General features: G+C 45.9%; 1 protein-coding gene across 3 annotated transcripts in view; it reads right to left on the bottom strand.

Annotated features, from left to right (window-relative positions):
* ILDR2 (immunoglobulin like domain containing receptor 2) overlaps positions 1–15213 on the bottom strand; it is a 63414-nt gene that overhangs the window by 19558 nt on the left and 28643 nt on the right. For 2 of the 3 annotated variants that reach the window (XM_042975805.1, XM_042975806.1), the window contains exons 4-6: positions 7219–7275; positions 4297–4443; positions 3007–3183 (exon numbers count right to left, since the gene is read on the bottom strand). In XM_042975805.1, coding sequence (XP_042831739.1) covers positions 3007–3183; positions 4297–4443; positions 7219–7275 — 381 coding nt within the window. The remainder of the gene's footprint in view (positions 1–3006; positions 3184–4296; positions 4444–7218; positions 7276–15213) is intronic. The other variant, XM_042975807.1, reaches the window with a different exon arrangement.

A 15213-nucleotide genomic window follows, 5' to 3' on the forward strand; every position in this document is an offset into this window, starting at 1 on the left:
TCCAGGGCAGGACAGGAGGAGAGAGTTCTTCTATTGCAACAGAGGTCTCAAATAGCTGCCAAGAAGAACGGGGGAGGCAATCAAGGCGCCTCTTCTCTCTCCCAGTTGGTAACTGACTGGCTGTACTACACACAGCTCATCAAAGACGCCTTTCCAACTACCCAGAGGGTTCAAAAGGGCACTGTATACAAATGTAATCTGAAAAATCACTATTGCTAGATGATTACCCTAAAATTGAGCTAGCATATAAATATAAAATAGGCTAAACTTACATCTTTATAAATCAGCACTTCTTAACATCTCTAACATTCTTTAACAAATAATGTACACAGAACATTGGCTTAAGCCACCTTTTTCTTAACAAATAACCAAATGCCATCAATAATTCTGTCCATGGGGCCATGAGGACAGAAATGTGCCCACTAGGGGTCATGAGGAATGCTATCCTGACTCAGTGAACCAGACGATGACAACCTGGGCCAGACTAGCTGTGGCTAACATTGGTTGTGCATCTTCCCCTTTTTGCTGGCTAACAGAACCCTGATTTTGTTCATTTCCAAGGTGATCAGGTGTTTTTGGCCTAAGAGATGCGTCTCGATTAGTTCAAGCCAATCTGGTATAGAAATGGGCACAGGACACAATTCTTGCCAATAAAACCACCGAGAAGTCTGTTAGAAGGGGGAGGGGCTTCTGGAAAAGGTTTCCTCACTCTTGAGAAAAGCAGCACAAGGGAGAAGCATATCTTTTTCTATCTCTGAATGCATTTAGTACCTGGAACTATGGCAGTCACCACAGGATCATAAGGGGAGCCAGCTTGGAAGGACAGAACGAAAGCTATAAAGAACTCAGTCCTTCAGTGGTGCTACCTGAACTGATCGATTAAGCAACCCCCGGAGCCACTTTTCCTTGGGATTTCTTGCTCTGTGAAATAATAAGTGTTCCTATGTTTCAAGCCATTTCTTTTTTTCTTAAACGTTTTTTTTAAACATCTATTCATTTTTTTGAGAGATAGAGACGGTGCAAAGCGGGGGAGGGACAGAGAGAGGGAGACACAGAATCCGAAGCAGGCTCCAGGCTCTGAGCTGTCAGCACAGAGCCCGACGTGGGGCTCGAACTCACGAACTGTGAGATCGTGACCTGAGCCGAAGTCGGACACTCAACCGACTGAGCCACCCAGGCGCCCCCTCAAGCCACCTCTAATTGCATTTGGTTAGTATGGCAGGAACCAGAAAAAGGTTGAAATCAGGAGAGAGGAAGCATCTGTCACCCTATGAGTAAGAATCATTTCATTACGAGAATCCATTTCCAAAAAGTAAGAGGGAATGGGTTCTGGTGGGCAGGAAGGATAAAAAGACTGGAGAAAGGGGAAGCCACAAACCGATTATGAGACAAGTTCCATTAACGTCTCTTTTCCCGTTCCATCCTTGGGAGAAATGAACTATATTGTCTTTATCTCTCCAATTCTCTGTGCGTCCTTGATCATTAACTTTTACTTCTCAGTCTGTGACTCATTCCCAGGCTCAGACGTCAGAATTCTACTAATAGTTCCAGGGAGAGCGTAAAAAAAAAAAAAAAAAAAAAAAAAAAAAAAAAAAAAAAAACCCACAAATACCAATTACTCACTGAAGATATCCACTCCTTCCAGGGTCCAGCACGGACAGGTCATTCAGTGGGCCGGATACTCTTCCCGCACCCACCGAAGGAAGTCCAGATACCTCCAGGGGAGAAGTGTCTGTTTTACCAACCCTGCTGGCTCATCCACACCTAGGGATTTAAGTTACCTTCCAAATAGACTTCACACACGTCTAATCGTTACTACTCTGTAATCCTGTTCAGACACCTCCCGGAAAGCTACATTTTAACGTCTCTCCACCCCTGCTACCCCTGTGCCCTCGCCAATAACCACGAATGCATCATGCCCTAAATACCAGGGCTCATCTCCATCCACATAAGCTCTCCCTACCAATTCCTTAATTCTGTCTATGGTGTGCATCACGGGACAGCTTGCACTCATCCTGAAGCCTCCCCTTTCCTGCATTCCCTAAAGTCATACCTGCTTCTTCTTTCGAAGTATCTCTCAGATTTACCTGCGCATTTCAACTTCCATGGCCTCCATCACGACCCGGATGCTCTCACACCCCCTGAACGGCTTCAGTCACCTCTCAGCCCGGGATCGCTGATCCCACTCTCTTCCGTTCCCACTTGCCTTGTTAGCACAGCACCTCTCCAAGAACTCAGGAACCTGCCTGCAGTGGCTCCGACTCCCTTACGGCACCAAGTCCCGGCTCTCCTGAAGGGGTTTCAAGGCCCTCCCTCACCTGGGTGAGGCTCCACTAAAGCCTCCCACTTTCTTCCAGTCAGCCAAGTTGGAGACTGTCAAACACACACCCTGTTCTTCCAGCCCCAGGCTTCCACCATGTGTCCTTCCTGGGGGTGCCCAGCAACCCGCTGTCTGCTCTCCTTTTCCTTTGTGTTCTTCTAGGCCCAGCTCAAATCCACCTCTTCCCTGAACACCCTGTAACTGCTTCAGCTCTTTATCCTTTGAATTCCCAGCACCATACTCTTTACAGCATCTAACTGTCCTAATAAAAGTGTATTGTCTCTCCCTGGCTGGGCCGTACCGCTTCCTGGGCAAACCGTGTCCTAAACTTCTTAGTGTTCCTCACAGTACCTACTGTAGTGCAACAGTCCTGAACCCAAGGTAGGGCTGAAAGAACTATTTATTCACTGGATGACCAACATTCAATGGGTACCTTGCCTCTTTTCCTCATCATCTTAGTTACTGAGGAGTCTGGGAAGAAAGCAGGGGCAGCTACATCCTGCAGCCCTTGGAGAGCCTGACATGCGTTCCGGATGACATCTGATAGAGCTAGAGAGATCCCACTTCTGGAATGGAGACCGTCACTTTCCAAAGAAGAATCACTGAGCTGATGGTTCTTATCAGGAAGGAACCAGAGCGGAAGCCAGAGAGGAGCATGGGGCAGGGCGGTCTGGAACTACATTTACCACTGTGGCTTCCTCCAGTGGAGTCACTTGGTGCCAGGGGAGGTGGATGCGGCTTGTCCATCAGCATGCCAGATGAGGGGGCTCCTCCCAAGGGGACAGAGGGGATGGAGTAAGGGCCGGGGACACCGGAGACAGAGGGAGGGTACCCGGCCTTTGCTGCTTTCCCTGCTTCATACACTGTGGAGGGAGATGAAGAGCAAAAGAGATTATATTATTGTCCCACCCTCCACAACCCTCACACCAAAACTCCCTGAGGATGCGCTTACGGGAGCTCTTGGATGTGTGCCTCTGTGTGTGTGTGTGTGTGTGTGTGTGTGTGTGTGTTCTCCTAGGCCTGAACTGACTCATCAGAACCACTCTCCCCCACCCCCTTGGACTCCTCCAGCTCCACCAAAAGCAATGACATAAGGAATTACAGTGTTTAGGACCTGGCAACTGAGTAATTAAGCAGTACTAGGAGCTGTCATGGCAGTCCGCGGTGACGGCACGGCCCATTGCTAACCACACTGTCTGTAGGCTGCCTCCGTCCCTCCGGAGGAGGCCTAGGACCATGTCACCCTCCTGGGTTCCAGGAGGACCCCAAACCTCTTCTAGAGAGGCAGAGCAGGTAATGAGCTTGCACCTGGCCCTGCTCTGTGATCTCAAAGGCAGAGCAAATAACCTGACTCCTCCTGGAAACTGCTTTAATCCTAAGAATATTAAAGATGCACGTATGTCTTTCTCCTTCAAGATGTATTCGGCTTATGGCCGGGGTGCCCCACTTGGTGGCTACACGGGCTCAGCCATTCAGGTAAAATCGTGAATCCCCAAGTAAGGACTGGTCCCTTTGTGGCCCATTTTGTCACGGGAATAAATAAAACTCATCCGTGGCCGGATGGTACTCAAAGGCTGCAGTCTGCATACTCTGCTTGTTAAAAGAGGAGTTCTCTGCATCCGAGAGGCACGGCCTTTCCTCTAGCTTGAGGGCCTGAAGAGAGGACAAAAGCCTTACCCACAACCTGACATCTGGAAGCTGCCCTTCCTTTCATCAATAGTGCCAATGAGAGTCGCAAACGCAGGGGTGACTGGTGTGGATGAGAAGTATGGAGAGGTGCAGGCAGGTGAGAAGGCAAACAGCAATGGGCATCTCAGGATGCCGGGGGCTCCCAGCGGAGGTGTGAGCCTAGAACACCCAACTTTTAAGGTGGAAGGAAAGGAGGCGGAGAAGGAACTCAGGGTACACAGCTGTCTGATGGTGAGGTGACATTTCTCGCGATCATTCTACATCTCCCCACTAGTCACTTTACTCACAGGCCTGCGGGCAGCAGCAGGAATCTGGACAACATGGGCAGCGGATGTAGCAACAGCAGCTGTGAGGGCAGCACTGGCACCAGCAGATCCCCACCAGGACGAAGAAGAGGAAGATTCCCAGGATCACCAGGCCAACAAACACCCACTCTGGAAGGACGCACAGAGAAACCCACGGTTGAGGTGGCCCGCTGTCGGGACAGGCACACTCTCATGGCTGTCTACTGTGGGAGGAGTGGGCGGGAGGGATCTGGGGGAGTACCTCGTAACAGGGCACGGAGCCCCCAAACTCAGGGGCCACTCTGAGAGGGAGAAGTGCAGACTTCACAGGGTTCGGGGGGTCGTGGGGAAGAGGGGAGAAGGTTGCCCAGGTCCTACCAGGCACACCTAACCACCAGCACAAAGTGATGGGGGAGCTTCGGGGCCCCCTCCTGGGCAAAAGGTTCACAGTATCAACTGTAGCGTCAGAACAAATATGGGACGAGAACAGAAAGACTCCCCGGTTGGGGAGAGGAGGAACCTTGCTTGCTGAGCTACGAAGAGGTGGGTTCTGTGAATATGTTCCTTTTGCGGCCAAGTTACTCTTTCCTATAAAAATATAAGTCCCGAGAGAAAGTTCTCTATGTCTCCACGGTCTAAACCGGCACATATTTAAGTGGTCCAGGTTCCTTATGTGTTCATCTACTTTCCCTGCTGACCACCCCGTAACACCCTTCCCGGACTCAGCATCAAGGCTGAGATCGAAACCTTCTGGAACAAAACCTGTGGAACAAACCATGGCTAGAGAAATCTAGAGACAAAGACTCAGGTGGAGAATATGATGTTGCCACGCCCCCAAGAATGGCTCGGTTTGATCACGCTCAGGTTGACCATGCAGAATAGCCAGCATAGCTGTGGGGAAAATGGCTCAGGGCTTTGAGGACTATACTGGCTATGTTTGTTAACTCCTGTTATTTTCCCACCTCTACCAGAGGATGCCCACAACTTCTAGTGCATTTGCTCATCCAAAAGATTAAGAGAAGGGAAACAAATTCCATTTGGCTTAGATAAAAATGACTGTGACCTTCGAGTGACTTTGTGTCACGCTTTTGGGATTTGGCTATAGGACCCAACTTCCTATAGGCTGGACAGACTAGAGTGAGCCATGAGTTCCTTTAAAAGTCAAAAAATCAAAGTAATTCATTTTGATCGAAAGCCGCCTACCAAAAAGTCCCTTTACAATGAACTTTAAGTATATATTGTTTTTCTTGAATTTTGGTTATTAAATGTTCTTTCAATTAAATGGACATTCAGTTGGAGCTTGAGACTATGACATTTTTGTTATATAAAGGGTTTTGCGATAATGATAAAATTATTTGACCTTTGTCTAGAACACAGTTTCCTCAGAGAAAAAAACCAACAACTTATATTTCCTGAAACGTCCCTCGTCACCCCATCCACTCATCCCCATTCAAATTAACCAGGTCACCATCTCTTCAGTGAGGAAATGAGAAGGCCCTGCGCCTGCTGAGAATGGTCTGGAAAACATTCCTGCTGAGGACCATAGATAGCTCAGGGCTTTGTCCTGGACCTTAGCAATAACCCAGTAACATTCTGTCGCTGGAGACAGATATGAGCTCCGAGGATTAGATGAGTGTTGTGGCACAGTGGCTACAACGGTCTTGGGTCAAGCAGCCAAAGATAAAGGACTGGCAGGTTACCTTGGAGAAACAAAAGAATGTTATCCATGCAAGGATTCTTGGAGTCAAAAGGGAGGGATATTCAAGGGACCAGGACCAGATATGAAAAATACAGTAACTCTTTCCTGGGACTGGGGGAACATAACATCTAGTTTGAAGCGATGCTTCGTAACATTGTATGTGTATGTTTGCGGGTGATGAACAAAGGAGTACAAGCTGACAGCACTCTGGATAAGGGGGATCACAAAGAGATACCTATTTGTGTCCCTGGGGTCAACATCAACAGGAAGCATGTTTATATTTGGGTTGGCCAGCTAACGGCAAAACAGGAGAATTCGTGGAAGAATAATTAGTGAAATTCAACTGTGAAGGCTTTGGATGTTTTAAAACCTGAATAAAGTCAAAACCTATGGCCGGGAATAGTCTGTATCTCTCCGTTGCTCCCAACTATTATGCGGCTCTCAACCCTTTGGCAGTAGCCCTCCAAAGCAAGAATGAATCATAGTCTTTAGTATTCTCTGAGTTTGGATATGTCCTTTCCCGTAGTTCATTCCCGTTTCTCATGGAACCTCCTTCCATTACGGACTATAGTGTTGCACTGAACGGATGCTGGCTTGTCTAGGCTGGTGCATTCAACTTAAGCTATATAAAATGACAGAGCTGTGCATGTGGGGTTTCCCTGACATATGGTCCATGGATTCCAGGGACTTATGGGGCCCAAGGAGCCCCTGAAATTGTATACAAAGCAATGTCGGTCTGTAAGCATGTACTTTTCAAGGAAGGAGGGGTGTACTGACTTCATAAGGCTTGAAAAACTGTTTTGGTAAAGTTACAAAAGGCAATTCAGAGTAACATGGTCATACACTAATGAATGGGTAAACATATAACTTAGGGAATAAGGAAATGCAGATAAAGAATAACTTTGTGTTAGGGATACTTCTAGGTGCCTGGGGACAGCGGAGATACTGAATGGTTATGGAGTTTGCCAAAGAGCCTGCACACCTGACATTGAAGGACTGGGTCCCCCTTGCAGCTTATTTTTAATCATTATCCTTTTAGGACCTACTAATAGAAGAAATACAATCTAAAGGGTCTTCCATTGGGCTCAGTTCATCCTGGAAAAGAACACAGAAATAATACGGACAAATGTGCAAACAAATTAAAGGAGCAATTAGCGACTAATGCAGAAGCAAGACAGATGGAGTGACAGCACATTAAGCAAATAAAGAGTTAAATGAGTGAATACCTGGCATAATCTCCACAGCAAAACTGGGCAAGAGATCAGCAAGCAGCCCTGTCCTGCCTGGAAGAGGTGGAAGGAAAAGAAGAAGGAAAAGAGGTTACTCCAAAGGAAAATACAGCTTGAAGGCTGGCTCCAGGGGGCGCCATCCCTACACCAGGGCCATGGACCCATGCTCTTTGGGGTAGGAGAGGCAAGTCGCCGAGGCGGGGCTCAGTCAAGAGAATAACTTTCTCCATCACTCTTTGGCAGCCATCTAAGTGAACTCTGCACCAAAACCAGACGGAAGCAGAAACAGAACTTTCTCTCCAACTATTTATAGAAGGAGGAAATCTCTGCTTCAAATATGAAAAACCCTGCTTGAGCAGACTGACACATACCATATCCATTCATTTATACGTTCTTCTCCACACATTTGATTGGAAAGTCAAACCCATCTGTATCCAAACGTTCAACCTACATTTTCATACATCCATACACAGTCCTATGTCCATATAAAAACAAAAGTACATATTTGGTTTTAACTCAGAATTGTCTCACTACATGTACTATTTATAGCCTAAAGATGTTTCGATGATTAAAATGTTCAAAGGCAAGGAAAAGATAAAGCTAGATGAGTTACACGCTCTTCTACACTCCTTCTGGTGTCAGAAATACTCTATACATATGTATATGGTATGGATTTTCCATATGGGACCCACAGCTGGCGTTGTATGAACCCAAGTGCCTTCTGCATGGTTCGGCATACGAGCTTAAGAGCCAGCTGGTGTCAGAACAGGCGCCCCCTCGGGGTTCTGGGAGGCAAAGAGCTACGCAGGAACCAAGACTGTAGAAGATGCGGGGGAGGGGGTTAGTCCTTTTAAATACTAGCCTGATTTAGGGGCGCCTGGGTGGCTCAGTCAGTTAAGCATCTGACTCTCGGTTTCAGCGCAGGTCATGATCTCACGGGTCATGAGTCCGAGCCCCACATCGGGCTCTGTGCTGACAGTGTTGAGGTTGCTTGGGATTCTCTGCCCCTCCCTCTCTCTGCCCTTCCCTCTCTGCCCCTCCCCCGCTCATGCTGTCTCTCAAAATAAATTAAACTTAAAAAAAAAAAAAAACTGGCCTGATTTATAGAAAGAAGCACTGAATGCTTTCACCATGTTCTCATATCAACGTAAAGGTAAAGGCCCTTCTGCACCTGTACCAGATGTTTCTACCTGACGGAAGCCCTTGCTAATAAACAAGTCTTGCATTAAGAAACAACTGGCAAACTGCCCTCCTTTCCGACTTCTAATGGCAAAAAGTCGCCGTGGTACCACTTAAGCACGCAACTGAATCTTACTTCACTTACACGCAGAACATATGCCTCTAGAACGGCTCTATCCACTAGAAATATAATGTGAGCGACAGGTAATTTTTAGCTTTTCTAGTCATCACATCACAGAGTAAAAAAAGAAATTAATTGAATACTATATTTTACTCATACCAGCACTTCAAAGGCTCAGCAGCCACACGTCACTGCTGAACACACATGTTTAGGGGTCTGTTTCATGCATGTGGAGTGGGCCCATTTAGAAAACAGGTTTACTGAGGTGCATCAGAGAAAAAATTACCCACGTGCAGCTTACATTTTCAATCGAAAGGTTTATCATGATTGGTCACTGGTCCCCGCCTCCGTCAAACTACTCTATGGAAAAGAAGGTCTGACAAAAGTCAAAGAAAAAGGAGTCCCTCCAGGACACTGACTTTTTCTTGGCTCTCTCTAACTATACAAGGCCAACGGGGTAAAAGGTGCCCTGGCCATGTCTCCTGCTTGGGTAATGGTTCCTCATCTGAGAAATTCATTGGGACCACAATACATTCCAAGGGGAGGGAAGTCTAGAATGAAGTGACTTAGGCTAGCTCTGTTTTAGGTCTTGGCAAGAAAGGCTTCTTTCTTTCTGTCTTTCTAGCTTGTGCAGCTGACCTGCTAAGCATGGTCTGCTGCTTGCAAGGTCTCTTGGAAGAACACACGAGAGCCAAGTGGGGCACTGGAGAAAGGGGTACCCTGAAGGAGACTTCTCAGGCTAGCCTTTGGCCTAAGCCTTCCTGATAGGCTAAGAGGTGCCTCTAAGACTCACGTGTGGTCTAGGATGGGATACCAGACAGGAATTTGGGGCCACATTCCGAGCAAGTGATTCATAGCATGCACTGGTCTCATCTGGAGTGTTCTGTGTACAAATATCCCTTGGAATCCCTTGTTGGAAACTCAACAAAGAAACAGCTGGTCAAGGACTGGGGAATTGGGGATGTTGGCCATCTCTTGAAGACATACCGGCCAATAGTCAATGATCAAAAAGTCAATATACAATGTCTTTCACAAGCTAGTTATGGGATGCTTACTTAATGGCGGCTTAAAAAAAAAAAAAAATCCAGAGGTGCCTGGGTGGCTCAGCCGGTTAAGCACCTGACTTCGACTCAGGTCATGATCTCCCTGTTCCCGAGTTCAAGCCCTGCATCGAGCTCTGTGCTGACAGCTCAGAGCCTGGAGCCTGTTTCTGATTCTCTGTCTCCCTCTTGCTCTCTGCCCCTCCCCCGCTCACACTCTGTCTCTGTCTCTCAAAAATAAACATTAAAAGATTGTTTTAAAATCCAGACAATTAGCACTTCTGAATGTATCTCTTACTGTATCTAATAAAATGAGACGCTTTTCTTGGGTCTACTCTTAAGCTCTCAAGCCTACCAATGTTTTAAACATCTCTAGATACACGATAGCCCATAATTAACTACATTTATAAAAGAAATGTTATTGATGATATAAACTACCAGCTTGTACACTCACAGGAAATTAGCCATGTGATAATCATTAACTATAAAAAAATCTATATATTCAAGGAAAATATGGTGCTTATACTTATTATATAGAAGACATTATATTGGAGAAAGTAGTGAACTGGGAATCAGGGTACTTAGGGCACCTTTGCCATTAGTTTACTTGGTGACTATAGGCAAATTACTTCCTCTTTCTAGGTCTGCGTTTTCTCATTAATCAAATGAGGTGACTGAATAAAGTGATCTATAAATAGGGAGACTATATATCCTCGTTTGTGCCTGTTGTACCTGTGTAAATACCAACAGCACTACTTTTTATTCTCTAAGTGTCTTATCTTGGACGATTAATTATATGGTCACCCAGCCTACAATATTCTTGGTTCTCAAATCTGATACTTAGAGATTAGAGTTGCAAACTCAGCTCTGTATGTTTACAGGGACAGCAGGTAACACAAGTAAATGCAGCCAGCCGAATGTAATACGAGGTGTAGGAAATAGCAGATTATATGTCTATATTGGCTGCTACTACTCAAGTCTGGCCAATTGCTGCCCCACAGGAATGTGTCTTCACAGTTGCGGGTCTTCCTATTTTTCAAGATTAGTCAGACCCCAGGTTTTTGTGTGAAATATCTGCATTTTCAGTGTCGGCAACTGATCCATAGGTATTTTTTTAAACACTGGACAAGCCATACAAAGTATGTTTGGGGGCTGTATGGAGCCCAGAGATCACACACTTGCAACCACTGATGGGCATATATAAACCAAAATATTTATGAGCAGGTAAAATACAAAAGCTGGATTTCCCCATAGGCTGGTGTTCTGACATTGTTTCTACGCCGAGAATGTCAGCGAATATAATCTCCAGGAACCTATGTTCAAGCTAAAATCTGTAAGCGACAGCACTATACACAAAATTGTGTGCCTTTCTTATTTCTGGGGACCCGGAATGGGCATCGTGGAGAAATAATGGAGAGATTTTCATTTCTAGATTTTTTTTTTTACATTTGTAACAAAAAAAATTAAGGATACGGTGGTCACAGAAATATGGAGAGTCACAAAACTTGTCACTCCAACCGAAAGACACACATCGAGCTTCTCATTCTCCCTAAGGCAACAACCAATAGCTGATGCTTCGGAAGAAGATGAAGCTTTCCCATAATGCACCTGTGTAGCGCTAGCCCCAGGATGGCGTGGGTGACAGAATCTTGCCATAGTTGGTGGAATTAAATGTCTTCAGAATTCGGGACACAGTAGGAGCTTTGGGGTAGCAGACAATATGACTGTATCATGCCGACAGCAGACAGAGTGCAAAGCTCTCCGGCTTTTAAACCACACTTACATTTTACTGGGACTAAAGGCATTTTTAAAAGTAGATTTATGCTGGAATAATATATTTCTGAAAACCATTTGCGTCCAGCTTCTTGCCTAACAATTTCTAAGAAATGCTGTTGCCAGTTAGAAACGTTCTCTCTTTTCTTCCTATTCTACCACATCCACTGAAGGTCTGATCTTAGAAAGTCCAAACAATTGCAGTAAATACTTTCCAGATTTCAGTAGCACTTTACCAACACTTGTGAATCATTGCTATTCTTCCAGGACTCAGTTGAAGAGGGGCAATTAGAAGTCACTTTAATGTCTGAGGAGAGGACAGAAAGCAGACCCTGCAAACAGAAGGCCACATTTATGCTTTTCAAACCACAGCTCAAACTATCAGGAGAAAATACAGTTTTGATGTAAGCACTCAAACAGTTTTCCCCAAACCTTGCAGCATCCATTACTTTTAAGAAATTTCCACATGAATAGACCAAACAAATTAGGCGTACTAACAGTTGGTACATGCACACACACACACACACACACACACACAAGTGTCGGCTTCGTACAAAACCATCACTAAGTTTGTAGCCAAAAACATTCACATGCTTTCGGTTGACTGATTAGGGCAGAAACATGCATCGTGAATAAAACAGCCTCTGTACCTGACCTGTACAATTCCCATCTCAGCTGTGTTCTGCCATTGACACAGTGAAGTTATCCCCAACTCTCTTTGTACGTATTCCTGAGAACCAGCTCACCTCTGGAATGTCTCCAATTCATTCATTCATCATTCAGTCAACAAAAAAATGTGTCCTGTGCCAGGTGGGGACACAGAGGAATAGACATGAACCCTGTGCTGGGGAGGCTCGCTGACTGGCCCATGCAGCTTATCTAACAGCGTCAGCCTAAGAACTCCGTTTTAGTTACCTGCTTCTGTTTCGCAAAGCTTCCTAAGGTCAAAGCGCTTTCCTCCTGCCAAATCCAATTCTCATCAGGTTTTTTTTTTTCTTTTTTTACATTTTTGACATCAAGTTCCACCTAGTACGAGGCCGTTCCCCAGAGACACAGTCTTTGCCTGGTTTCCCACTTCTCGTCTACTCGTGGCGTGATCTTTGCACATTTCACAACAAGGTCCCAGTGACATTTCCCCAAGGTTCAAATGCTTCTTTTCTTGGTAAACCAGTCTCCTCGAGGCAGGATTTACTTACCTTGTTTACTAACATAACCAGCTAATACACTTCTCAATCTCCTGCTTTGTTCAAACCCTTGCCACGCACAGTCTACAAGACTCTGAAATCTGTTGCGACAGAGCCCTGGAAGAATGCTGCACTGGGAGGCACCTCCATGCTCCTAAGGACCACTGTGCACACCTACATGAGAGCCCTTGTGGCTCTGGACCGCAGCGACACCTTTACGTGCGCCTCCGCTAACAGGACGGGTATCCCTCGGGGGCAGAGACTGTGTTCTGTGTTTGACACCCTGAGCAGCCCTCCTCACCCATCAGGACCTTGCAACGTTTCCAGTAGCAAATCCCCATTGTCTGGTACGCTGAGCTTCTGGCTGGACTTCTGGTTCACTGCTCATGAGAGTGCTTTTTGTCCCAGATGGAAATAGGCTTTTAATAAGAACACGAAGGAAACATTCATTCATTCATTCATTAAGCGCTATTCTATGCACTGGAGAATGTTTAGCGCCCCTGGACTCAGGGCTCAATGCCACTAGTGTCCTCTAGTCCTTGAACGTCCCCAAAGGCCATCTTGCTATCTAGGAGGACTGAAGCACAACCCCAGAGGACAAGTTGACAACTATCAGGCTATGTTGTTTGAAAGGCAGTCGTTACAGAGAGATACAACATGCATACGAAGTTTAGCCAAAAAAGCCGTCTTTGTCTCTACCTTTAAAACTTAAATCTAAGCTCTGATTTTATTAGTCCAAACCTTCAAAGTGCAATGGGAGGTACCGAAATTCTGGGTTTGGGACAAATTTGTTTTCAGATCCCACATCTGCCATTCAATTACTTGCTGACAACGGAAGGTTGTCATGCGCTGGAACCTACAAAAAGGAGGAAAAACAACACTTCCTTCCTACTTATGATGTCACCAAGACTGACAGCACGGTTATCTTCATGCATTCCTTCGAACTCACTACCTCGGAGTCCTCCTCCGGTTTGCCAATATTCCATACTAATGAACTTTCTGCTCGGGACAGTCTAGAATACTTTCCTTCCCCAGTTCCTGTGATTGCCTTCTTCTCCCTTCTGTTTAATGCACCTCTGGGCTTCATCCCATTTCTGAGCTTCCTGAACATGCCCCAGATCCATTTTCAGGGTGTACTGTACCCACCCCCTGGTCTCTCAGCTCCTGACCATCCAAAATGTTTCTCTCCTAAGGCTTTTAGGAGAGCAGATGGCTTTCTCTGGCCCTCTTAAGTGTAGAGTTGTTTCTATGGCTATTTGGAATCCCAAATAGACTGGAAATTTCCCAAGTGCACACACATCCCTGTTTTTATTCTATATTCCCATAGCAACCATGCATTCAATAAATATAATTTATGATTATCCATCAGAAATGTGGGTATAGCTTTCCTTCTTTTACATATATTTATAAACTGTATTTAAGCATTTCGTGCGTGTATTTTTTTCTTTTTATATCTTTTACATTTTAGGTCACTTTAAACCCCAGTGAATAATTCTGACAGTGAATTCTCTCCACAAAATGACTAGTATTGGACCGTCTGCAATTAACTGTCAATAAATGCTTCCGGGTTTTTGGCAGTGATTATAAGCTTGGCCTAAGGCACTGACTTCTTCTATTCACATAGATTCTAGAATTAGATTTTACAGCTAGAAAGAATCTCAGAGGTCATCGAATCCATCACCCTTTCCGTGTTTTCAGGAAACTGAGGCTCAGAGAGGTTAAGAATCGTACTCACAGTCACACGGCTAAAAATCGAACCAGAAGAAACTGGACCTACTCATCCCCATTCCAGTATTTTTTCCCCAATATCTCATTCCCCCTCAAGCTTTGCTTCGCCTTCACTTAGAAATGTATAGCAACAGCTTTCTAGTCTCCTAGTATTTGCAGGCAGCAACCCTGAAACTTATGTTTGTGGCATTATTGTTCCACTTACATAATTAAAGTATAATTTTTGGATGTAGGAAATGCTAGAGATGGCTAAAATGTTCAGCATCTTTTAAAGTCGTGACCAGAGAGTGATTACTGAATACATCGTAACGCAGTATGAGCTAATTAAAAGGCATTCACCATTCCGCCACAAACTAATAAACAATAATAAAAACGACTGCAAAGCACTCTGCCTTTGCAAAGTGCTACAGTGAACCAGTTCCCTGCCCCCAGAGAGGGAAGAGATGCCAAGTATTATTAGTAATCTAGCATGCACAACTTGGCCTGAGATGAAGTGCAGAAGATTTGACTCCGAAACGACCCGGAGCAGGGTGGGATTTAATGGAAGAAGGGAATGGGCTTCCTCGGTACCCGGTGTGATTTTCTGAGCTCACCGGGCTCCATCCAACAGGCTGGCAGAGGGAACTTAAACACAAAGGTGCTCAAAATGGCCACTTTCCTCAACCCCCAAAGCCCCGATGGTCTGAAGCAGACACGGAGGGCCCCACTCCTTGTGGGTCTTGGGCGGCGGGGGTCTCTGCCCTTTCCTCTCAGCGTTGAGGGGCTGCCACCTGGGGGCAGTTCCCAGACCAAAGTCCAGACACCGCCGGCGTGTGAACGCGAACCCGCACCCTTGAATGGCAGCAGCCGGCTCTGGAGAAAAATGCAACGACTGTTTTCCTGCCCGGCTTTCAGGGGCCGCAGTTCTTTCTTGGCCGGGCTGAGCCGATTTCTCGGTGACACCCACTCCCCCGCGGCCCCCGGGGCC

The sequence above is a fragment of the Panthera tigris genome, chromosome F3 (genome assembly GCF_018350195.1).
Source record: "Panthera tigris isolate Pti1 chromosome F3, P.tigris_Pti1_mat1.1, whole genome shotgun sequence".
Lineage (NCBI taxonomy): Eukaryota > Metazoa > Chordata > Mammalia > Carnivora > Felidae > Panthera > Panthera tigris.